Below are 26,250 nucleotides of genomic sequence, written 5' to 3' on the forward strand. Positions count from 1 at the left end.
GCAGAATGTAAAAAATGTACAAGATGTGAAGACTTTTACAAGGCATTGAAACTGAAACCTTTCCTAATCCATATTACAGCTTTAAAGTAATGTTAGATCTGTGGCTGAGGCACTAAAGCAGCAGCTGTCATGGCTTCTCCCTCCTATTCTTTAGCAGCATTTCAGCAGTCATAACACTGGTGGGAAATGTTATTTGCTTTTATAGCTAATTGATAGGCTGATTTCAACCTGTCTCATTTACATAGTAACTGTTGCCATAGCCTGCAACCGTGGAGCAAAACACCACTTTGCCCAAGGCACAAATACTTCTCTGTACAGAATGACCTGGCAAGAAGTAATAATGCAGATTGGCACATCAGCGTTTACTGATCTCCCCTAGGCACTGCTAGGGAGTCAGAACTCTGATCCTGCGGTGCAGTGTGCCCAAGAGTTCTGCTTTAGCAATGACAGGATTTGTCCTTTTGGCAGTTTGAATTTGATCTCATTTACTCTAGAAGGAAGGGAGAGGCTTTTGGGGTTTGGTTTATATTTTTCAGTACATTTATCAGTATATTTTTCAGTACATTTACATAAATCAACTACCAACAGATTTATACAATATTTTCTCTATCCCAAGACCTAAAAAGAAAGGAGGTGGACTCCTCCTAACCGCAAAAAAGAAATACAATCTCACTCTGCAACCCACCTTTTCTCTTCACAAGATTGAGATTGGTCTCTTTAAATCAAAAGACCTACAAATTTGTTTAATCTATGGCCCCCCCGGCGTCTTGGAAAAAAAACCCTTCTCCTCTTACTGAATATATTACCAAACACATTGACATCAGTATACCTGCCATCATCCTAGTAGATCTAAATCTCCATTTTGACCGTTCTCCACTTACGCCGGCATGTGAAGCCACACTCTCTACTCTAAATGCCCTCGGATTTAAACAAATGGTTTCGGGCCCAACACACAAGGCAGGACACACCCTGGATGTTATATTTACGAATTCACTATTACGCTCTGACCACCCCCTATGCACCCCCATACCTTGGTCAGACCACTACCGAGTCGACACACGTTGCTCTTTCAACTACAACCCCCACAAGCCACTCCCGAAGAAAAGAACCATACAGTTAGACTTGTCATTAACAAAGGATTATGATTACCATTGGTTTATTGTATTTGCTTTATTTTGTTGGTATTTTTTTTGATATATTTCATGTCTATGTTATTTCAATTTCTCTGTAAAGCCTGTTGCTGAATTATAGTTTATTGTAAACCGAGGTGATGTTTTTAACGTGCCGCGGTATATAAAAAATCACTAAATAAATAAATAAATTTAATGTCTGGGATGTTCTGTTCTTCCCCTCTCTCCATCCTGAATAGGATTCTGGCACTGGAGAAGTTGGGTGCTGTGTTCAATCAGGTGTCATTTCCTCTGCAGTACACTCCCAGGAAGTTCGTCATCCACCCTGAGAGCAATAATGTAATCATCATCGAGACTGACCACAATGCCTACACTGAGGCCACCAAGGCCCAGCGTAAACAGCAAATGGCAGAGGTACAGGAGGCTTGTTGGGGAGGGACAGACGAGGCTGGTAGAATGCCTCTTCTAGTTCTCACAAAATAATGGTGTCTGTTCATTTAGTCTGTAGCTTTCTATATCCAAAGTAAATGATTTATCACTTTTCCATTAAACCTTTGCCCATCTTCTTTTGAAGAACTAAAACCTCTCCAGTGTCCTCAAAGTTCCCACCCTATGTCAGCACCGTACTCCCAGCCTTTGAGTTCCTGAAAATTAAGGCATCAAACTACTCTTCTCCCTTACCTGACTCACAAGTAAAAATAGTTGAGTTACTGGAATCAATTAGAATGTTGAATGCTTGGCACATTTGTCAGGGGGCAGGGAGGAAAGGTTCCCTGTCTGTACCCAGATCAGTCCAGACTCCTGTGTTTTACCTCCCTTCCAGCAGATGGTGACTCAGAAAGTTTCAGTGGCACTGCCATATAACCTAGTGAGCCACCTGCAGAATTCCTTGCAATGTTTTGTGCTAGGAGTTATTTTGGGTGCCCTTCATGCGCCATATGTCTTTTGTTATGTAAAATGGACATTTGTAAATTTTAATATTTTAACATAAGAATTGTCCGGGTTAGCTTTCAAGCATTAGCTTTCAAGACTTTAGGTCCTGTAGAACAAATTAGATGCTGAGCCCTTATTTCTTCTATGTTTGTTGCATGCATTTTAGGAAATGGTGGAAGCAGCAGGAGAGGATGAGAGGGAGCTGGCCGCAGAAATGGCAGCTGCTTTCCTGAATGAGAACCTGCCGGAGGCCATCTTTGGCTCTCCGAAAGCAGGCAACGGGCAGTGGGCCTCTGTAGTACGAGTGATGAATCCCATTCAGGGAACAACTCTGGACATGGTGCAGCTGGAGCAGAATGAGGCAGCTTTCAGGTAAGGTGCAGGAAGAGCTTGTGGTGGTGTCGTCAGTGGTTTTAAGAAAAAAAAGAATAAAGTTCAACTACTAAAAACATTTTACATGATAGAAATGTATTTATTTGTTTTAAACTGAGAACTGTTTACTGTGTGAGTGCCTCACCTCACCTTGAGGGTGGAGGATTTAGACTGAAGCTGTTGGCTCTTCCTTATGCACAAACATTCACTTTATAAATGTCACAAAAAGGAAAGAAAAAGTTAATACACTACTGAATTACTTTTAAATATGTTATATCATGTTTATGGTTAGGCACTGATCTTAAAATCATTTATAGCCTGGTGGGGAGATCATGCAGTGCTCATCTTATTTTGTCTTGTAATGACAGCTCGTAATTAATCTTTCTATTGTGCTCCTCCTCTAATCGACTGTTGGGTATACTCTTGCGTGTTTAATATAATAAGACCTGTGGGATGCTGAATCATGTGTACCTCAGTTCCTTCTACACTCTCTCTGTATGGCAGGTTTGCTTCCCTCCAGTTTTTGCTGTGGTCTCTGTGGAGAATATTCATACTAATGCATCAATGGTCATTTTGCATTTCTATAATTTTTTTTACCTTTTTTTCAGTGGTTTATCATTTGCTAGAGACCGTGGGTCATTCTCTCCCCCTACTTTCCAGATTTTTGGGATCCCATGTTGCCTCCTTGGTGTCTAACAATTGCCCTGAATAGAGTGCATAGCTGACTTCCCTTATTGCTGCTGGAGGAGGGGCTGCACAGTATACAACATTCATTCTACATTCTCATTGAACAGAGATAATTACTGGAGCTACAGTGGGTGCAGTAGGTTCTGTCCCACAGTTACCCAGAGCAGCTGCTGCTCAGTTTGCTAGTTACTCCTTTGATATGCATGGCATTTGGGCATCACCTCGAAGGAGAATTTGGAACTCTAGGTATGCTGGCTGTTTTTCTCAGACATGCAAGATACCCTGGCCACCCAAGTCCGGTTGGGTTTGCCCCTGTCCAACCGGACAGGGGCAAATCTGCTTCCCTTGCCCCTGTCCAGTTGGAACCATAGCCTGTAAGGCATCCTTTTCCCAACCCTATTGGCAGACCTCGAGACATGCATCGCCTCACCAAGGGTATTCCTGGCAGGGACCCGGACAGCACGGACAGATTCCTTGGAAGATGGAGAAATCCCTCCGGGCTTAGAACCATATCAGACCATGTTACGTTTTTTTCTTAGAGACGAATTGCTGGCCCTGGTTTCTCAGACTCTGAAGATGCTGGGAGTTCCTGGGGCAGACTCCATGACAGAATCTAAAAAAAATCCCATTCTGGTGTCCCTACGGAAAGCCTTTTGCTATTTTCAAGCCATCCAGGAGTTGATTGACCTGGAATGGGATGCCCCTGAAGCAAATTTTAAAGGTGGTTGAGCATTAGAAGCTCTATACCCACTGGATCCAGCGGCAAGAGAACGCCTGTGCTTCCCTAAAGTGGATACACTGGACTGTGCTGTTTCGAAGCGAACAACTATCCCAGTGAAGGGAGGGAACGGCCTTAAAGGATGCGCATGAAAGGCAGCTGGAGTCCATCCTTAAACAAGCCTTTCACGTGACAGCAATGACCTTACAGATTGTTTCCTGTTGTGCCCTGGTGGCTCGCTCGGTCCTGCTCCTCTCTAGAGAGGTGGATGACTCGGGGGCGTATTCCAGAGATGCTATGGAGCCTGCCACTGCCTTTTTAGCTGAGGCAGGCTCTGACCTAGTCTGTACGTCGGCCAGAAGGGTGGCCTCAATGATAGCTGCCAGAAGACAGCTGTGGCTGGGAAATTGGTCAGTAGATGCGAATCCTCACAAAGACGCCCTTTAAGGGAACACTCTTCTTCAAAAGTGAATTGGAAAAGCTGGCCAGTAAGTGGGATGACCCAGCTGCAAAAGATAAGATAAAGCAGTCATAGCACCCCCTCACCTATGAGGGGTCGATCCAGGGGTGCCCAACACTTTTGGCCATACAAAAACTCGACATTTGTGGGTGGGAGTAAATTCACAGACACCAGTTGGAGAAAGAAAACCAGCAGCAGTTATCTGCTTAAAGCTGGTAGTGGGGGAGCCTCCAGATCCTCCTGTTGTAACAAGCACATTGGTTAATTTCAAAAGCCATTGTAATGTGTGTTTGCCCTGCTCTCCTTTTGTTTTAATATTTGTAGGACAGTGATGGGGCTTCCACTCTCTGAGCTGGATTAAGTTATTTTGCAAATGGTTGATCTGCTATAACCTCAGATAGCTGGATCTTCTGGATAATCAGATGGTTAGAATGGTTTTTAAAATTTATAAACCCAGGGCTATTTTTACTTTCACTTCTATTTATCAAAGACCATCTTTTTTAAATTGCATAATTCAGTCTGATTAACTGTGATACAAAGAGCCTGCAGGAGCACTCTCCAGAGATGGATGTCTGCCCTACAGAAGTCTCATGATATCTGCATATCTTTATTTTTACTTTTGCTTTCATTTTTAGTCACATTTTTTATCTTCATTATTTGTATTTTCTTTTTTTTTTTCCTTAACCTTAGCTTGAGCTTCAGCCATTGTATTATCCCCGCTGAGGTTCTGTTTTATTAAAAAATGAACAGGTTTTTTGGGCTCTGGATTCTTATCGAGATTTTCTCCACAAGGCTTAGATGTTGTGAGCTGAGCAAGTTTAATGCTGGCACTTTGGTGGTAATTCCCACATTTGTTGTATATTGTGAGTGTAGTTCCACTTGAGGCACTACCAGCAACTGTGTGCATGTCGAACACGGTTATCCCAGACGAGAGGTCATGCATGATTTTTATTGCAGTGTGTCAGACAATGTAAGCAAGAGACTTGCAGACTCTGCTGATGACGGCGACAGATCCTACCCATTAGGGCTCCCTGTCATTTTTACTGTCCCATCACCCTTCCGGACAGTGCAACTTGCTGGTGAGGCAGGGGAGAGGATCATGACCAGGACGATTGCCACAGTCACGCGCATTATTTTTTCATGGGGTCTTTTTCTTCATTCCTGGATAGGACTGTTTTTTTTAACCTTAGCCCACATTTTCTGAGAAGAGATATTAGCTATTCATGGGCTGCAAAATACTGTAGTACTATAGAATATAAGTTGGTTCATAATAAACTCCAAATGCTGAAAGATATATTTTTCTTTATTTTTTATTGTGTGTGAGTACTGGCTTCGAAGTGTCACTTTCCTAGGATTTCTCTCTAATCACAGAGTGGGCAACTAGCAATACCACCTTCTGCCCAGATCCTTTATCTTGTGATGTTACCCTGCTACCTTGAACCTAAGAAGGGCAAGACTTAAATCTGAAGGTTGACGTTACCCCACTGGCAGTCTCGGGTGTATGTTTCTGCAGCATTGTCAGCCTGGGAAGAGTAAGCCGGGCCTAGGAATCTAACATAGGTCCTCCACATGGCAATACGCAGCACTCTCCACTGAGTTCCAAGGCTGGGCCCCATTTTGGATATTGGTGATTTTCAATGATTTTTTTTCTCCAGTGACTTCGGGTGGGTGGAAGAGGGATGAGTGGTCCTTTCTGCAAGTGCTCCCCCTTGGTAGTTCTGCATGTTTAATTGAAGAAATGCTCAGACTGGAGGAAAACAAACCATGTTACAGAGAGGAAAAGCAGCTGCGAGGGCTTGTATGATAGCAACCACTGCTGGTGACTCTGATATTACATCCCTGAGTCGAGTACACCCAGCAGGTCCTGTCTGCCGTTCAGAGTTCTAGAGAGGAAAATTGACAGAAATAAAACTTTCTCTTTCCTGTTTGCTTTGTGTGCTAACACTTCATGGTAGCATAAACAGGGGTACACTTAAGTCTCTCAGTAATTGGTAGTGCAGGCAGCAAGCTCTATGACCCGTGGCCTATCCAAACACAGGTAGATCTAATTTTGTGTTTCATGTTCAGTAATTCATCATAAATGGCGATATAAAAAGATGATCAATCTTGTCCTGAAAAATCTAAGCTTTGTGCTTTCTGATAGCATTCTTCTTCAGGGGGAGAATTTGATACATGACTTATGATGTTTAGTACTATTCATCCTCTGGAAGGAACACTTTTGAGTCTCATACTATCTGGTATTGTAAATCTTCATTGGAGAAGCACACTTCAACTTGTATTGGGTACTTTTAACCTTTGGGTAGCTGGACAGTTTGCACTCCAAAAACCTAGATGTTTTTGCCCTTTGTCAGCATTCAATCCTTCTCTGTTTTGCCTGCAGTGTGGCAGTGTGCAGGTTTAGCAATGCTGGTGATGAGTGGTATGTGCTGGTGGGTGTGGCCAAGGACCTGATCTTGAACCCCCGCTCTGTTGCTGGTGGCTTCATCTATACCTACAAACTGGTGAATGCTGGTGAGAAACTGGAGTTCCTACATAAGGTAAGGTTACCATCAATTTTATGCCCATGAAAGAAACAGGCAGCTTGTTTTCTGTCATTGGGTGGTTGTCCTAGGGAAACAGGCAGGGTGTTTAATAATATTGGGTGGAGGGTGACTTTTCAGGAGAGGGTTTCCCTAGCAAGTAGATCATCTAGTGATACTTATTCTACTTCATGAGTCCCATTTGTGATTCATTTAGAGCCCAGAATTCTTTCATTTTGATGTTAAAGGATGGAACTATGCGAAATAAGCTTTGGAGAGAGATGACAGGTAAAGTGACTGAATGGCAGGAGAGAGCTCTCTGTTACAGACTTTTGTCTGGCAGAGAGCTGCTTTGGACTGTCAGGGTAATAAGGGGCTGTTGGGGTTTATACTGGTTGGGAGAGTGTGTGTGCAGGTGTGTTAGGTTTATGAACTGCAAAATCTCAAGGATAGGGAATGAAATTATTCTTATACATGAAATGAGCAAGATCAGGGGATAAATGTATCTGATGATTTCAAGGTGGCAAAGCAGATAGATAAGGTGACAGCAAAAGCCAAAAAGATGCTTGAGTGCATCAGGAGAGGAATGATCAGCAGAAAAAGAAGGTGATATTGCCCCCGTACAAGTCGTGGTGAGACCTCATTTGGAATACTGTGTACAATTCTGGAGACTGCACCTTCAAAAGGATATAAACAGGATGGAGTCAGTCCAGCTTGTGGCTACTAAAATGATCAGTGATCTTCATAAAGCATATAGAGATAAACTTAAAGATCTAAACATATATACCCCAGAAGAAAGGCAGGATAGGGGAGATATGATAGACACATTTAAATACCTCATAGATATCTGTGCACGGGAGGTGGGTCTCTTTCAATGGAAAGGAGGGTCTGGAATGAGGGGGCCATGGGATGAAGGTGAAAGGAGGGTAGATTCAGTAATCTATGGAGATACTTATGATGGTGTAGTGGATATAGGTGGTAAAGACTAGGACAGTTTCTGAATTCAAGAAAACATGTGAAAAGCACAAGAGATCTCTGAGGGATTGTAGAGCAAACTATATAGGCTGTATGGTGTCTTTTTTTTTTTTGCTGTTACATTTCTATGTTTAAGGACTAGGAAGGGAAGTTTTGAGGTTTGTGTTGAAATAACATGTCACCTGCTGTTGTGACATGGTAGCTTTGCTAATTTTGTAAGTAACTGTTCTGCAGAAGGGAATTTATATTAAAACCTTGTTTCCTTGAAACAGATTTACTTTGTTGGACTGGAACTATGACTCTGCAGCACTGTGATGCAAAAACTTGTCTAAATCTCCTGTCTTAAAGGACCAACAGGGCTCAGATGTGCTGCGGAAGTGATATGCTCATTGAAGTTGACTGGCGCTACTGCAGCAGTCCTTAATGGCCAGAGGGCAATGTTAAATGCTAGCCTCAGAGGAGGCTTTCTTTCAGCTCTCAGGCCTGTAAGAATATCATTTAGGCATGCCAGCTGGGGAAGAGGGATATATAGAAACGGTTAAAATAAGGGATTTACTTTAAAAAAAAATTCTTTTTCCCCAGTAATATAAAAAAGTTCTCGTAGAATTTTGCTAAGTTTGTCTGTTTGATGAGATACAGACTGCATGTCTGAACAATGCATGTGTATGGTGTTTCCTTCTGGGTAGACTCCTGTGGAGGAAGTCCCTGCAGCCATTGCCCCCTTTCAGGGCCGCATTCTTATTGGAGTTGGGAAGCTACTGCGTGTCTATGACCTGGGAAAAAAGAAACTGCTCAGGAAATGTGAAAATAAGGTAAGGGATTGAAGTCTATGTTTTGGGCGTAGGACAGTGTATTCTGAGCCCTTAGTTTGTGGCAGAAGTAGGAACTGTGTGCATGACACTGGACAAATTATTTTCCTTCCCTGTGCTTTAGGTTACTCTTCTGTAATAGCAATCGCCTAAACCAGGGGCTTAAATACTGCACCACACTACGTTAATCATCAAAGAAGCAGTCCAGCCAAGCAGGTCATAGTCTTTAAAAGGGCATTTCCTAACATGTAGCCAGATGGACTCAGAACCAATGGGTTATGCTTCCCTGCCAGCAGATGGAGACTGAGTCAGATTTCAAAGCTGACATCACCCTAGATACACCCCTGCAGTGACCTCAGCCCTTCAGTATTTATTCGTCTCCAGCAAATGCTGGATGTACCTCTCTCTATGGGGATTGCTGTAATTTTTGGAAGGAGAAATGCAGCATTTAAATTGGAGAAAAAAATTGAGCCCCCCTCTCCTATGGTGATACCTAAATGTCCCTCCCACAGTTGAGAATTCCTGAGACAATTTCCAGGATCCCTCAGAGGTGTGCCTTGGTCCGGTATCCGGTTCCCAATGTGGACATTTCTGCTTAAGCAGCTGAAAGGCAGCGGATGCAGGAAGCCGAGCGCGGTGGTGACGGCCAAAGCCCGTTTCCCCCGCAGCCGGAGACCATCTCTGCTCAGCCGGTAAGCACTGAGCCCAGATAAAAAAGAAATAAATAAATAAAAAAAGAAGAGGATTTCCTCCTGGTTCAGAGACACTGGAGAGATTTCGGTAAGACTTCCTCCAGTCTCCTTGCTCTGCTCAGCATGCCTTACCAATATCGTTCCTGATCCCATTGGGGTAAAGGGAAGTGGGGTTCCGAGCGGGCTGAGCGGACCCCGGTGGGTTAGGCCCCGCTTTAGGCTTGGTCGGCACACTGCGTGGTAGGCCGCGGCAGCACCCTCTTACGCACGTCTTTGTGCGTGCCGTATAGCCCTCCATAGAATGTCGGTGTGCACAGTACGCACAACCTACTAAGTGCAGAATACAGGTAAATCTGGGCACATATGCTGTGTGTGTACCTTGCTATGCCCCACCTAGGTGCTCGAAATCTGTGCGCATAAAATTTTAAGCGCGATCCGACAACACACAGTTACTACCGCCAATGGCTCCAGCAGTCAAGAAATGTGAGCGCCTTTCTCTCTGTGCTGCTTGTCATATTAGGGCGTCGCAGTCTGACCTGGATTCCAACTTATGTCAACACTGTGAGAAAGCCCAGGGAGAGTTGGCGTCTCCGGAGTTTGCTAAGCTCGGCTCCTCCCATTCAGAGAATGGGTTAGCCATAGCCTTAACTGGAAGTACCCGGGATCTGAGTACCCCCGGGACTGGGTCATCCATGGGAGAGGGAAATTCAGCAGCACCAACCCCAGTACCTCCTGAACTAGGCTTGGACCCGGCTGCCTTCTCTTGGGTAGAATTTTTCCAGGAACCTCAGCTGGTAAGCCTCCCTTTCCCAAACTTCAAGGCATTCCTCGCCTCACCAAGGGTATCCCTGGCAGGGACCCTCGATGACACTGGCAAAGAGGAGGATACAGATTCCATGGAAAATGGGGAAATTCCCGCTGGTTTAGAACTGTATCGGAACATGTTAAAAATGTTTCCATAAAGACAAATTGCCAGTCCTGGTTTACCAACACTGAAGATGCTGGGAGTTCCTGGGGTGCACTCTGACGGAAGCAAAGAAGAATCCCATTCTAATTTCCCTACAGAAATCCTCTTGCTAGTTTCCATTACTAGAAGCCATCCAGGAGTGGATTAACCTGGAATGGGATGCCCCAGAAGCAGGTTTTACAGGGGGACGAGTGTTAGAAGCTCTGTACCCACTGGATCCGGCAGTGACAGAGCTTTTGTGTTTCCCTAAATTTGATGCACTGGTCTGTGCCATCTCTAAGCGAACAACTATCCCAGTGGAGGGAGGAGCGACCTTAAAGGATGCAAATGATAGACAGATGGGGTCCAGCCTTAACCAGGCCTTTGACGCAGTAGCAATGACTTTACAGATTGCATCTTGTTGTGCCCTGGTAGCTCATTCGTGCCTACTCCTCTCTCAGGAGGTGGAATACTCGGGGGTGAATTCAGAGCGATTATGGAACCTGCTGCTGCCTTTTTAGCTAACGCAGTCTCAGCTCTAGTCCGTGCTTCGGCTAAAAGGGTTGCCTCAGTGGTGGCGGCCAGAAGAGAGCTATGTCTGTGGAATTGGTCAGCAGACACAACCTCGAAGCCATATCTTACAAAAATACCCTTTAAAGGATCACTCCTTTGCAGAAGCAAATTGGAAAAGCTGGCTAGTAAATGGGGCGAATCTCCCGTTCCCCAGCTACCAGAAGATAAGAGAAAGCAGTTAACCTTTCATTGGGGGTTCGGAACGAACTTGAACCCAAGCCTGCCCCTCTCTTAGGCTGTCTACTACGAAAGGACTGAGACTTCCGAAATGTCAAGTTTCTGTAGGGGTGAAAGCATTGGGAGCACTTGGATTGACCCCTCATAGGCAAGGGGTCAATCCAAGGGCTTGAGGGGTCAATCCAAGGGCTCCCAACGCTTTCACCCCTACAGAAACTTGACATTTCGGAAGTCTCAGTCCTTTCGTAGTAGACAGCCTAAGAGAGGGGCAGGCTTGGGTTCAAGTTCGTTCCGAACCCCCAATGAAATTTTGCCGACTCACCCTCAGAACGAGGAGATAAGGGGTCAACTGTCCCTCTTCTACCATAGGTGGGTCGAGATCACTTCAGACAAATGGATACTGGAGGTCATATAAGAAGGATATGCGCTGGAATTTCACACACTCCTCGGAACATATTCATGATGTCCCTTGCCACTGACAGCACAAGAAGCAGGCAGTGGAGACTACTCTTTTAAGACTCCTCAGGATGAGGGCTATAATCCCACTACCTGCGCTCCAGGAATATACGGTGCGTTATTCCATCTATTTCATTGTACTCAAGAAGGAAGGTTCCTTTTGTCTCATCCTGGACCTCAAAAGCGTCAATCGACATCTACAAGTGAATCATTTCTGCATGAAAACCCCATGCTCTGTGATAATGGCCGTAGAATCAGGAGAGTTCTTACCCTCCCTGGACCTATCCGAAGCCTACCTACATATTCTAATCCGTCAAAAACACCTTTCATACACTTTGCGGTACTGGGTCACCATTATCAGTTCCAGGCACTGCCCTTCAGCCTAGCCTTCACTCCCAGAACATTTTCCAAGATTATGGTGGTCATAGCAGCAGCATTGAGAAAAGAGGGAATCCTGGTGCACCTGTACTTGGACAACTAGTTGAGCCAGGCCGAGTCCGTAGAAGAGAGTCTCTGTGTGACCAGCAGGGTGACCTCCTTGCTTCAGGAACTTGGTTGGGGCGTAAACCTGGACAAAAGCAGTCTCAAGCCCTCTCAGTCCTGGGAATATCTGGGAGTTCAGTTCGACACCAAGCAGGGCAAGGTCTTCCTTCCGAACACGTGGATAAGGAAGTTGATGTCCCACGTGCGTCAGTTGATGAGCACAATATGCCCGACCGTGTGGAGCTATCTCCAAGTTCTTGGTTTGATGGCAGCAATTCTGGAGGGTAGTGCCTTGGGCGAGAGCACCCATGCGATCACTTCAACGCTCACTACTGTCACATTGGAACCCGCAATCTCAAGACTATTCGATTCGCCTCCACTTACTGATGGGAGTATGCTCTCGGCTCCAGTGGTAGCTACAAGAAGCTCATCTGAACTATCTAGTCCTCACAACAAATGTGAGCCTCCTCAGCTGGGGAGCTCATTATTAGGAACTGATGGCCCAGGGACATTGGACCGTGGAAGAGGCCCTCTAGACCATCTACCTCTGAAGCCTGGGCAGTCGGATTGGCATGTCTACAATTCAGCCATAGACTAAAGAGTCAAGCGGTCCGTGCAATGTCGGACAACGCAATGATGGTAGCCTACATCAGCCGCCAGGGTGGAACCAAGAGCCAGCAAGTGTCATAGGACATAGATCTCCTTATGGAATGGTCAGAAATACATCTACACATGATCTCAACCTCCCACATCACAGGAAAAGACATCAGAGCAGACTTTTAAGCAAGGAGAATCTGAATTCAGGAGAGTGGGTATTGTTGGCCAAAGCCTTCCAGCTGATAGTTGATCGCTGGGGTCTCCCGACCATCGACCTGCTGGCCGCATCTCACAATGCAAAGGTTCCCCGATTCTTCAGTCGCAGAAGAGATCAGTGGTCCCTGGGGATCAGCGCTCCTGTTCAGACCTAGCCCGAAGAAGAGTTGTTATACTCCTTCCCTCCGTAGCCCCTGCTGGGCAGGGTCATTCGCAGAATCGCACACCACAGGGGATTAATCCTACTAGTAGCTCCAGTTTGACCCAGGTATCCATGGTATTTATTTATTTATTTATTTAGCATTTTTCTATACCGAACTTCATGGTTAAATACCATATCAGATCGGTTTACATCGAACGGGGGATAGAGAAAACTTGTAACAGAAATGGAACAGTACAAAATAATCAGAAGAGAGCAGTAAGTTACATTAAACAAGGACTATAAACTTGGAGGCTTTACAGCTTAGAAGTAAGAAGAATAGAAGGCCCAAGAAGGGCAATAACTTAAACACAAAAGTTGTAATGGATTCAGATTAAACAGGAAACAATATGTGGACATATTATGTATGTGGACATGCGAAGTATGTCCACATACATGCGAAGTATGTGGACATGCGAAGACTCCTAGTGGAGACCCCCCCCTGTGCCTCCCACCACTCAAGGAACTGCTACAGCAGGGTCCGGTCCTTCACGAGGATCCGATTTATTTCTGTCTTACGGTATGGCCCTTGAGATGGCTCGCCTGATGAAGCAAGGATATTCTATGGCAGTAATTGCTGCCTTACTCCATGCTCAGAAGTTCTCTACATCCCTAGCATATGTGCGTGTCTGGAGAGTATTTGAGGCCTGATGCAAGGAACACGGTGTCCCCCCTCGGGCATTCAAAATCCCATTTGTAGACAGCTTGAATAAAGGTTTGAGCCTTACCTCTTTGAAGGTCCAGATACTGACTCGCCTGTTTCAGGGGCGAGGTGAACGGAACCCGCGTGTTGGCTGATCCGGACGTGGCCTGTTTTCTGGAAGGGGTGAAGCACCTCCAGCCACCCCTATGGTGGCTGGTTCCCTTGTGGAATCTTAATCTAGTATTAGAATTTTTGGCAAGGCCCTCCTTTCGGCCGCTGCGCAGTCTTTCTTTGCATTTCATTCAGCATTTCATTCAGCATATTAATTATTTCATTCAGCATATTAATTATTCCATTAGTCACCTGCACTAGACTTTCGGGTAGCATGGCCGAGCGGTCTAAGGCGCTGGATTTAGGCTCCAGTCTCTTTTTGATTTCAGCAAAGCTTTTGACACTGTCCGCACAGGAGACTGGTGAATAAAATGAGAAGCTTAGGAGTGAGTGCCAAGGTGGTGGCCTGGATTGCAAACTGGTTGACGGACAGAAGACAATGTGTGATGGTAAATGGAACTCTCTCTGAAGAGAGAGCGGTTTTAAGCGGTGTACCGCAGGGATCGGTGTTGGGACCGGTCCTTTTCAATATCTTTGTGAGCGACATTGTGGAAGGGATAGAAGGTAAGGTATGTCTTTTTGCGGATGACACTAAGATCTGCAACAGAGTGGACACGCCGGAAGGAGTGGAGAGAATGAGACGGGATTTAAGGAAGCTGGAAGAGTGGTTGAAGATATGGCAGCTGAGATTCAATGCCAAGAAATGCAGAGTCATGCATATGGGGAGTGGAAATCCGAATGAACTGTATTCGATGGGAGAAAGGCTGATGTGCACGGAGCAGGAGAGAGACCTTGGGGTGATGGTGTCTAATGATCTGAAGTCGGCGAAACAATGTGACAAGGCGATAGCTAAAGCCAGAAGAATGCTGGACTGCATAGAGAGAGGAATATCGAGTAAGAAAAGGGAAGTGATTATCCCCTTGTACAGGACCTTGGTGAGACCTCACCTGGAGTATTGTGTTCAGTTCTGGAGACCGTATCTCCAAAGAGACAAGATGGAGGCGGTCCAGAGAAGGGCAACCAAAAAGGTGGAAGGTCTTCATCAAATGACTTATGAGGAGAGATTGAAGAATCTAAATATGTACACCCTGGAGAAAAGGAGGGAGCAGAGGTGATATGATACAGACTTTCAGATACTTGAAAGTTTTTAATGATCCAAAGACAACGACAAACCTTTTCCGTAGGAAAAAAATCAGCAGAACCAGGGGTCACGATTTGAAGCTCCAGGGAGGAAGATTCAGAACCAATGTCAGGAAGTATTTCTTCAAGGAGAGGGTGGTAGATGCCTGGAATGCCCTTCCGGAGGAAGTGGTGAAGACCAGAACTGTGAAGGACTTCAAAGGGGCGTGGGATAAACACTGTGGATCCATAAAGTCAAGAGGCCGTCAATGAAGAGTGGGTGGCTCGCCAGAATGACGGCTACTGCCTGGAGATAATACCCTTATTCAATAAACATACACATGGTTACTGTGACTCCAACATCGCTCTAAGCTTCAACAGCAAGAGGAAATGTGGAAAAAAGGATTTGCACTCACAAAGCGGGGAGTAGCTGGCTTGTTACGGCGGTTACTACCCCAAACCAAATAAGCCTGATACTTCACTTTCAATGCATAACCAGCATAGCTCTCTGCTTCAACGGCAGGGGAGAAGAAAAACTGATACTTCACGCATATCCAGCATAGCTCTCTGCTTCAACGGCAAGGGAGAAGAAAAACAACCAATAAGGGCTGAATAACATAGTCTGGGTAAAACAAATAAGCATGGCTGTAGCTTGCTTATTGCGGCGGTTACTACCCCTAACTAATCAAGCTTGATATTTCACTTGGATGCAGCTCCATCACTGCTCTCTACATTAATGGTGGGGGTGAAAGGGAAATAGAACCTAAGGTTACTAAGAGCCAAGAGAAACAGATAAGTATGAGAAAAAAAAATGTGTGAAGCTTGCTGGGCAGACTGGATGGGGCATTTGGTCTTCTTCTGCCGTCATTTCTATGTTTCTATGTTAATCTTGAAAACGGTGTTCCTAGTGGCTATATGCTTGGCATATCGCATCTCTGAACTGCAGGCATTGTCCTGTTGGGAACCGTTCCTGGGCGTACAGGCCTGAGAGGATTCAGCCTTTGCAAGGGTGGTGTTAACTGGACCGCGGGCAGCCTCCCGCCCTGATCGGGAATAGCTTTTGTACATCCCATTGGTCCTGAGTCCATCTGGCTACACGCTAGGAAATGGAAAAATTACTTATCTGATAATTTTGTTTTCCTTAGTGTAGACAGATGGACTCAGCATCCCGCCCACAGCTACCCAAGAACGGTGCCAAGGATTCGCCTGTGGAGTGGATATTGATTCCAAGAGATTACGGGTAAGCAGTCATCCAGTCCCTAGATCAGTGCATCTATATTCTTACTGTGGTTCAGTGTGTTTATGATTGGTTGAGTACAATTACGGATATCTGTTTTTAATCATATTTTAAATCAAATGTTTTCAGTAATATGTCCACAGTGGCTTTTGAAGAGAATATTGAAGGTCACTGCAGGGGTTTATCTAGGGTGACGTCAGCTTTGGTATCTGACTCCATCTCCATCTCCTGGCAGGGGAGCTTAACCCGTTGGTCCTGAGACCCATCTGTCTACCCTAAGGAAAACAAAATTATCAGGTAAGTAATTTCTTCATTGGAAAGCTGAGCTGGTAATACTTACTAGTGACCTAGGTGAGGTGCAAGAATCTTGAAGTCAGAACGGTCATTATCTTTGGGCTTGAGCGCAGATGGTAGCATTTCTGTGCTGACAGGAGAAAGGGAGCTTGCATTCTCAGCTTTTCCAGTTCAGCCATGTAACTATGATTGCTTTGGTTTCACAGCACCTGGCTAACTACATCTCAGGGATCCAAACCATTGGTCACCGTGTGATTGTATCCGACGTCCAAGAAAGTTTCATCTGGGTTCGTTACAAGAGGAATGAGAACCAGCTCATCATCTTCGCTGATGACACTTATCCTCGCTGGGTCACCACTGCCTGCCTCCTTGACTATGAGACTGTGGCTGGGGCTGACAAGTTTGGCAACATTTGCGTGGTAAGTCCTGTTTTACAGAGACAACAGATGTGTTGCATAGCCACCTTTCCACAGAATTTATCAGGAGGGGAGTTTAAGAAAAATATAATTTTATATACATTTTTCAATAAGCCTGACAAAACTCTGCAGTGTACAAAAAGTAAACACAAAGGAAAAATGGATGGAAGGATATTCTACTGTTTGTCCCAGATTTCTTTGGGTCCATTATTGCCCTTTCCCACCTTCTATGGTCACTTCTCAGAACTCCTGGTGATTGCTATTAGAAGTTATATTACCTTGCATCTCAGCTCTGAGGGATAATTGCAGGCCGAGGTTGTAAAACATTGGACTCATTTAGAAGAGCTAGATGTGAATGAGGGCAGAGGGTAGAATGGCTCTGGATATCCAGAAGCTGCAGGAAAGAAAAAAACAAGCTGCATATCCGGTTGTTTAGCATATGCAGAGAGTTCAGCAGGAGATTTCTGGTAAATTCAATCTCACCTTTTTCCCTTCATCACACTTCCTAATCTGGGATAATCCTGATTTCTCCAGGGGTTTTCCAAAAGCATGGGGTAGAAGGACTAGGGCAGTTATTCCATAATGGTACCGCCATAAATATAGAATAATGTAAGATGTTAAATACAGTAAATGGGTTAGTCTTTAAGGGGGCAATTTTTAAAACTGTAGTTATATCACATATCCACATCAGGACTTCACCCCAATATATTTTTTTAATTCAAAAAGATCACCAATAGATAAAAAGTCTCTCTCTCCACACTTCCTTCAATATCTATCTGATGTACTGGATTTCATTATATGCAGCCTGGTTAGCACACACACCTTGTACATACCCGTATCTGTCCAGACTCTTGGATTTTGCCTCCCCTCCAGCAGATGGAGACAGAGAAGTTTTTGACTTGACACTGCCCTATACCTCGAGGTGCCACCTACAAGTCCGTCAGTATTTCTCTGTCTCCAGCAGATGGTGGAGGTGTAAAATCCTACAGCCTGTGACAGATAGAAAATTCCAAAAAAAAAAAAAGAAGAAAAAGAGTAAAGATTTCTGAGCCTCCCAGGGAGAGGGGGTTGTCAGGTCCTGGTGGGACCATCCCCCATGGAATTTGAGGCAGTGGAGTAGAGGGTCGGGGACTCTGCATGCTTGCCCTGTTGGCAGCAGCTGGGGTGATTCCGGGGATCCCGGCTCACTCACCTTGAGCAGAGCAGAATCAGGGGTCGCTTTTGGAGCTTTAAGTTGTGGGGGAAAAAAGAGGGAGCATGCTCGTGAGGTTTCTTCTGCTTTCAGGTAGGAGCTGCAATTGCTTACCGGGGCTTCTTTGTTCCCCCAGCGCTATCCTTCTGCTGCTGTTGATTTTATTTCGGGTTCCTCCAATACTGTGTGGTGTGGCCTGCCGTGCGATAGCATTTGTTCCGGGTGCATCGCTGGTGGGGAGGGCACCTCAGGGGCCCTCAACAGGTGGCAATTTGCATGTGGGCCAGGAGCCTGGGAGGCTCAATCAGGCACATCAGCCCAGATCCATTCCCGCTGAGCGTAGGAATGGCGGCCATTTTGGCTGCTGTTAGAGCTGCCGTGCGGGCCGGGGAGAGGAATTTCCCTCCTCCCTTATCCCGCAGCCAGGTGACTCGGGGGGGGGGGGGGGGATTTTCCTGCTGATTCGGTGATTTCTTCAGAGGAGGGTCCTGGGGGAGCTTCGGACTCCTCCTCATTCTCTTCCGAATTTGTATTGCTGCTTCACAAGGCTTTTAAAGCTAGGAAGGCAACTAGAAGGCATTCTATTAGAGGTGCTCATTCAAGGCCTGCCAAAGTGCCCTCAGCTCCTGGCAAGGAGGGTGTTTCGGCCCCCAAGAGACCCAGACTCCCGGAGGGAGAGAGGGTTGCGAAATCCAGGCACCCCCTAAGGACTGTGCCATCTCAGCCTGCGGGAGACTCATCGTCGGAGGCTTCGGGGACGGATGATCCGCAGGCGCAGGAACCTCAGCGGGGGCAGATCCAGATCTTGGCGACCAGAGTCAAGATCAGCAATTAGCGGGCACTCTGATGGTTGAGGGGGATGAGTTTGTTCCACAAGATTGAGCTGAGTCCGCTTATTCCCGCAGTTCTGAAAGAATTGGGTATTGAGGCCCCTCAGGAGGACTCTCGGATGGGAGCCATGGATCCGGTCATGGTGGGTCTCCGTGGTCCGACCAGGTCCTTCCCTTTTCATCTGTCTGTCACTGACCTGTTATTTCAGGAGTGGGACACTCCGGACTTAGGTTTTAAGGTTAGTCGGGTGATAGATAAGATGTACCCTCTACCAGAGGAGGTGCTGGACCTCCTCAGAGTTCCCAAAATGGATACGGCGGTGACAGCAGTTACCATAAAGTCCACCATCCCAGTGACGGGTGCTACGGTCCTTAAGGATATCCAGGATCAGAAGCTAGAGGTGCAGCTTAAGGAGATCTTTGAAGTATCGGCTCTTGAGGTGCCAGCTGCCATGTGTAGCAGTTTCGCACTGAGAGCAAGTCTTCGCTGGGTGCAGCAATTACAGATGGGTGCATCCCTCTTGGATGCGGAGGCTATACAAGCTGGGTAGCTGGAGGCCGCGGTGGCTTTCAGTGTGGGCGTGCTGTACGATCTCCTTCGAACTTCGGCCAGGTCTATGGTTCCGGCTGTCTCTGCCCGCAGACGACTCTGGCTGAGGACTTGGTCTGTGGATGTTTCTTCTAAGTCTCAACTGGATTCCTTGCTTTTCAAGAGCAAACTGCTCTTTGGAAAGGATTTGGAAGACACGATTAAATCCAAGGTCCATAAGCTGCCGGAGGGTAAGCCGAAGGTGTGGGGCTCCTTTCCCCCTCGCTCACGCTTCCGAGGAAATTGAAAGTTTCGGGCCTCCAGATCGTCCGGCTCCTCTTCTTAGACACAGCTTGGGCAGGCAACAATCCTGGAACCAGCCTTTTTGTGGTTGGTGCCTTGGCAGCGACAGGGCCTCCCAGGGTACGGGAGGGGTCAAGTCCTCCCAATGAGGCAAGGCCGGTTCACTCCTCCGTTCTGGTAGTAGGAGGCAAGTTAGCTGTGTTTTACGAGGAGTGGACCAAATTAACTTTGGACTAGTGGGTCCTAAATATCTTAAAACATGGCTACCTTTAGATTTTGCTCTGCCCCTCCGGGAGCATTTTCTGGTTTCCCTGTGCTCTTTTTTTTAAATTTAAATTTTTATTAGTTTTCATCAACCATATATCAGCAAAAACCAGAACATATAGGCAAGCGCCATACATCTGAAAGCATGGTCAGAATAGACAAAATAGACAAAAATTTCCCCCTCCCCCCCTCCCTGGGTATGGGAGATCCACAAAACACAGCCCAAGTACCAAAAGCAGTGAAAACAGAAAGAACAATAAGAACCCTCATCTTGAGGAGGTAACCAAATATGCACAATAAAAATATAGAGAGAGAAAGAGCAAAAACATAGGCACATTATCAAAGACCCGTACAACAGGCTAGCAGTGTGATTCAGTGGCCCAGTGATCCTAAGGCAGTCCGAACATGCAGGTCTTGTAAGTGAGCGAATGTCCTTCAACCATCCCTCCCCGGTCGGAGCACCCCAGCGCCTTAGGGAGCATTACCGGGATTCATAGTCCATGAAAGGTTTCCAAGTCTTAAAATAAGATGCCAGTTTATTGTGTTTGAGAGCCGTCAAGTAGGCCATTTGTTGATAGTGATGCATCAATTTTACAATGTCTTGAAGCCTCGGGATCCGCGGGGACTTCCAATGCAGGGCAATCTGACTTCGCGTGGCAATAAACAGTTGCATACAAAAGCGTTGCATCATTTTATCAACACTATCAGGAAAGATGTTTAACAGAGCGGATTCGATATTGACCACCAATGTGATTCCCAGGACCTTAGACAGCCATTCAAAAACCATTTCCCACAGGGGTATAATAAGAGGGCAGTCCCACCACACATGCTTAAATGTTCCCCCCAGCCCACACTCTCTCCAACAGGCATCTGACACGGAAGGGGAGAAGCGGTGTAAGCGAGCCGGAGTAAGGTACCACCGATATATAATTTTATAGCAATTTTCTTGCATTCTGGCCGAAATGGAACATTTCCTTGCATTATTAAAGACTGCTTCCCAAGTCTGCTTCTCCAATTGCTTGCCCAGATCCGCTTCCCACTTGTCAATAAAGGAACACCTCTCAAGTGACAGGGGAGAAAGCAGTCGATACAGTTTGGAGATAGTTCCCCGGAGTTTATCACTGTACCTACAATAAGTCTCCAGAAGGGAGCGGCCGTCCCGCAGGGAGCCAGCCTTTAGCAACCCCTGTATGTAATGGGATACTTGGGCGAACGCTAGATAGTCATGGCGATCCATAGGGTATCGCTCAAAGAGCTGGTCTCTGGTGTATAGTGTACCCTGGGAGATTAGCTGCCCAATGGAAAGAATCCCTTTCTCCCGCCAATAGCGGAACCGTGCAGATTGGAAGCCACTCGGGAATTGGATATTATGCATTAAAGACGTTTGATAACAAAACTGTCTATCCCCTAGCAACACCTTACGACTATGGGACCACACCATGAGGGTGACCTTCAACGCCCAGGGTAAACAGCGAAGGGGTCTCCATGTACCCCGTGGCTGCCAGGGCATTGCTGCTAACGCCATAGGCCCCACCATTACTTGTTCCACTTGGACCCACTGCTTCACTGAAAGCTGACGGTGAATATCGATAATGGCCCGCAATTGAGCGGCAGTGTAGTATTTTGAAAGATTAGGGACCCCCAGTCCGCCTTGGTGTTTTGGCATGTAAAGCACCTGCCTGGCTAATCGCGGCGGCCGCCTACGCCATAGGAAAGCAAAGATTCTCTTTTGCCAGTTGCGGAGAATCGGTGAAGGGATATACACTGGTAAAGAAGCAAAAAGGTATAATAACTTGGGCAGGATGTTCATCTTAACTATGGCAATCCGGCCCAGCCAGGAGAAGCATCTTTTGTTCCACCTACTCATATCAATTGTAATATTGCGCACCAGCGGGGTATAATTCAGGGCAAATAAGTCCGATAAATTCGGGGAGATCTGAACCCCCAAATACTTAATCTTGGATTTGGCCCATTTAAAAGGGAACCCAGCCCGGAGGTATTGCACAGTGACAGGATCGAGATTAATATTAAGCAGTTCTGATTTATCAGCATTCACTTTAAGGCCGGAGACACTACTGAAGGAGGCAATTTCACTCATTACGCCCGGAAGCGAGCTTACTGGGTCAGTCAAGGTGAGCAAAACGTCGTCCGCGAAAAGTGAGAGAGTGAATTGTGACGTTCCCAGCTGTACTCCCTTAATAACCGGGGAATCTCGAATTTTGGTAGTCAGGGGTTCCATATAGATGGCAAAGAGGAGAGGTGAAAGCGGGCACCCCTGCCTAGTGCCCCTCCCGATGTTAAATGCCGACCCATAGCCATTGTTAACCTTGACCTTAGCTTTAGGCATATCATACAACTTTTGAATCCACTTGATAAAGAAAGGCCCAAAGGAGAATTTCTCCAAGGTGTGAAATAAGAACGGCCAGTGCACTAGGTCAAATGCTTTTTCAGCATCTAGTGAGAGGAGCACAGCCGGAATACGCTCCTTCTTCACCCACCACACAAGGTCCAGCACTTTACGAATATTATCAGCCGCCATTCTCTGTGGGACAAAACCAACCTGGTCCGAGTGCACCAAACCCGGTAGAAATTGATTAAGACGCACAGCTAGGAGACGAGCTAGGATTTTTAAATCCACATTAATGAGGGAGATTGGGCGGTAGGAGCTACACAACAATGGATCCCGCCCGGGCTTAGCTAAAACGGTGACCCCCGCCGTGTTAGCTTGAGATTCGATACGTCCTCCCTCTCGTAGGCTATTAAAATAATCAGTCAATGGACCTACCAATGTATCAACACAGGTTTTATAATATGCCCCCGAAAAGCCGTCAAGCCCGGGCGATTTGCCCAGTTTAAGCGATTTAATGACTGCAGTCACCTCCGCCTCCGTGATTGGAGCGTCAAGTGCTTGACATTGAGCAGAGGTCAAAGCCGGTAACGTCAGGCTATTCAAGTAGGCTACAATCTCCGGTTCAGTAATCATGGGTTGGGCACTGTACAAGGTTGTATAGAAGTCAGAAAACGTGCATCGTATGTCAGCAGAAGCGGTGTGAATGGTCCCCACCCCGTCCCGGATTTTAGAGATATTATTCTGGGCCATTCTGGACTTAAGTTGTCTGGCCAATAGGCGCCCCGCTTTATCCCCGCCTTCATAATAGACTTGCTTCGTGAGATCCATGGCATGTAAAACTCGAGAACTGTTAAGGTGATCCAATTTGCCTTTAAGGGCTAACAGTTTCCTATAACAACGTGGGGATTGCGTGTGCATATGTTCCCGTGTCAGTAGTGTTATCTGCGATTGCAAGTCCTGTCGGTCCTGCTCTCTACGACGTTTACACGCCGACGCTCTGGAGATCAACAACCCCCTGGCTACTGACTTCGAGCATTCCCAGAGTGTGCCTGCACTAATAGAAGGGTGAGTATTGACCTGAAAGTACTCCTGCATGGCAGACTTCAGTTCTGTACTAAAAGTGGCATCTTGCAATAAAGATTCGTTTAATTTCCAAGGCCGCTCCCCAGTGTCCCCTTTGCCCATGGTGACTGTCAGCCGAATAGTGGCGTGATCAGACCACGTGATGGCCTCTAGTTCAGCGGAACGGACCCAATTACTCAGCACCCCGTCCACTAAAAAATAATCAATGCGCGAATAACTTTGGTGAGGCGCTGAGAAGTAGGTAAACACACGAGATCTCGGGTTTCGATCACGCCATACATCTACCAGGTTCCAATCTTCTATAAGCCCCTTTAAGCATTTACTAGCCAAGGTCGAAGCCGGAGTGGACAGCGAGGTATTGTCTAGCTCACGGCATAATGTGGCATTAAAATCGCCCCCCATGATGAGAGCGCCTTCCGCATGATTGAGCAGAAGAGCTTGGATGCCCTGCCAAAAATCCCCTTGGTCTCGGTTAGGGGCATAAATGTTAAGGAAGGTGTATACTGCAGTGCCTATTCGGAGTTTGAGAAGCACATACCTTCCACCAGGATCCCCAACATGAGAAAGGTATTCAAACACCAGGTGCCCAGATATCAGAATACCCGTGCCAGTGTATTTTGCGGGATGGCCACTGGCTGCTAAAAAAACATGAGGATAATCTTTGAAGGCCACCAGATGTTCGTGCCGTCTCTTTAGGTGAGTCTCCTGGATAAAAGCTATATCTGTCTTGTAAAGTTGAAGCTCTTTTTTAAGCAAATAACGTTTGTGAAAGGTGTTCAGCCCTTTCACATTAAGAGAAATGATGTTAACCATGAGAAAAGGCAGTTGGTGAGATTACCACCTGAGGTAAGCCCCTCACACCTCCAGCACAGTCCCCGGGGTCACCCAGAAAATCAACGTACGGTTCACGTAATAAGCTGTGATCTCTCAACGTTAGGAAAGCTACCCCCCCATTACTGCTGTGGAGCTGCAGATTCCCATCCCCTCCCACCCCCTCACATATTTGATTCGCCATCATAGCGCGAATCCATATTGGGGAACGCATATAAAGCAACACCAAAATCCTCCCCCCCAAACCCGCCGTCTCCCCCCTCCCAGCTAACATAAGCGCAGTGAGGCAATACACATATAATAGAATAAAGAACATGCACAGAATACAGAAAACCTGTAACAAAGAGGCTTATGCGAAGACTTGCTTAAGAGCAAAACTGACAAGGAGTTCTGAAAACGAACTTCCAAGAGGCCCAAGCAGCCTGAAAACAGGCAGTAGTGAGAGCATAGCTAGTTGTGAAACGTCAGCCCTTCTCCGCCGGTAGACCTCCCTTCCACGACTGTTGCCGACGAAGGCGGCCACGGCCTGGACCCTGCCTTTGCCATCTCGGTGTGGAATCCGCCGGGATGGGGCGATGGGAAGGCGGTGGGAGTTGGAAGGAAATCGCTAAGCCCGCCTTTTGAAAGCTCTCTGCCGCTTCCTCCATAGACTGAATGCGGTAGGTGGTGCCCTTACGCTGGAAAATTAAAGCAAAGGGAAATCCCCAGCGGTAGCGTATCTCCTCATTGCGTAGAGCTAAAGCCACTTCCCGGAGCTTGAAGCGTTTTTGCAAGGTGACCGGAGCAAGATCGTTATAAATAGAAATCGAGTGGCCCTGCCAGGACCACTGTGGCTTGGAGCGTGCGCTTTGTAGGACGTCCTCCTTAAGCCGGAACTTATGGAACTTAATGATTATATCACGCGGCTGGTTGTCTCGTCGCGGGCCAAGGGCTCTGTGCGCACGGTCCAAATCAATGGCCTGCGCGCCATCTTGTGCGCTCTTGTCTGAAGAGCCCTGGGAGAGCACAAATTTGCAAATGGCCTCGGCAGTGAGTCTGCAGTCTTGAAATTGCTCAGATTCCGGAACTCCTCTGATGCGGAGGTTCGCCCTCCGTGAGCGATTCTCCAAGTCCTCTAGCTTGTCGTGTACCAGTTCCAGCTCGGAGGAAATCGCTTTGTTTTGACTAGTAAGGACCTCAATTGCTTCACTATGAGTCTCCGCCCGCACATCCAAGTCATCCACGCGGTTACCCAGCGCGTTCATATCTTCCCTTAGCTCCGCCATTGATGCCAAGAGTTCAACTTTATGCGCTTTGAGGTCAGCCCGTAGTTCTATAAACCAATTGCGCATCTCAGATCGGGTGGGAAAATCCAAAGTGGAAACCGCGGGTTCCTGGACTATAGAATTGGGCGGCCCGTCCCCTTCAACCATGGCATCACTATCATCCAGAGGGGTCGGGGCCTGCTCCTCCTCTGTGACCGCTAGCTCGCCTGCGCTTTTGGAGAACGAGAATTGTTTTAGGTCCACATTTCGCTTTCGTGCTGCCATCCTAGTGGGTTCAGCTACCAGAATATACCAGTGATTCACCTCAGCGTGAAAAATTGCCGCCTAATTTAGCCTCTTATAAATTGTTGGGAGAGGAGCGCACGCTTCAGGCGGCCATCTCGCAGCGCTGCTCTCTAGCGCCCCTCCCTGTGCTCTTATGAACAAAAATGTCTAGAGGTGCAGGACACTGTGAGACACCTCAGCAAGTTAGGAGCCATCATGCGAGTGCCCCCAGAGGAATGAGGAAAAGGCCGCTATTCCATTTGCTTTGTAGTGCCGAAGAAGGAAGGCACGTTCCGACACATCCATGATTTGAAAAAAGTCAACAGGTCTCTCCGGGTGCCTCGGTTCCGAATGGAAACTCTTCGGTTGGTCCACTAAGGGGAATTCCTAGCTTCGCTGGATCTGACAGAGGCGTATTTGCACATTGCCTGACCACTAGAAGTACCTGAGGTTCTCAATCCTGGGCAATCATTTTCAATTTCACGCCCTGCCTTTCGGTCTCGCGACAGCTCCCAGGATCTTAACCAAAGTGATGGTTGTCGTGGCAGCAGGGTTCTGGAAGGAAGGTGTCTTGGTT

The 26,250-nt window shown here is 46.7% G+C and overlaps 1 protein-coding gene across 1 annotated transcript in view; it reads left to right on the forward strand.

Moving 5' to 3' along the window:
• SF3B3 (splicing factor 3b subunit 3) overlaps positions 1–26,250 on the forward strand; it is a 247,983-nt gene that overhangs the window by 179,117 nt on the left and 42,616 nt on the right. Inside the window, exons 18-22 of the mRNA XM_029608907.1 lie at positions 1,370–1,544; positions 2,230–2,435; positions 6,681–6,837; positions 8,481–8,606; positions 16,553–16,765. Of these exons, the coding sequence (XP_029464767.1) occupies positions 1,370–1,544; positions 2,230–2,435; positions 6,681–6,837; positions 8,481–8,606; positions 16,553–16,765 (877 nt within the window). The remainder of the gene's footprint in view (positions 1–1,369; positions 1,545–2,229; positions 2,436–6,680; positions 6,838–8,480; positions 8,607–16,552; positions 16,766–26,250) is intronic.

This window comes from Rhinatrema bivittatum, chromosome 7 (genome assembly GCF_901001135.1).
Source record: "Rhinatrema bivittatum chromosome 7, aRhiBiv1.1, whole genome shotgun sequence".
NCBI lineage: Eukaryota > Metazoa > Chordata > Amphibia > Gymnophiona > Rhinatrematidae > Rhinatrema > Rhinatrema bivittatum.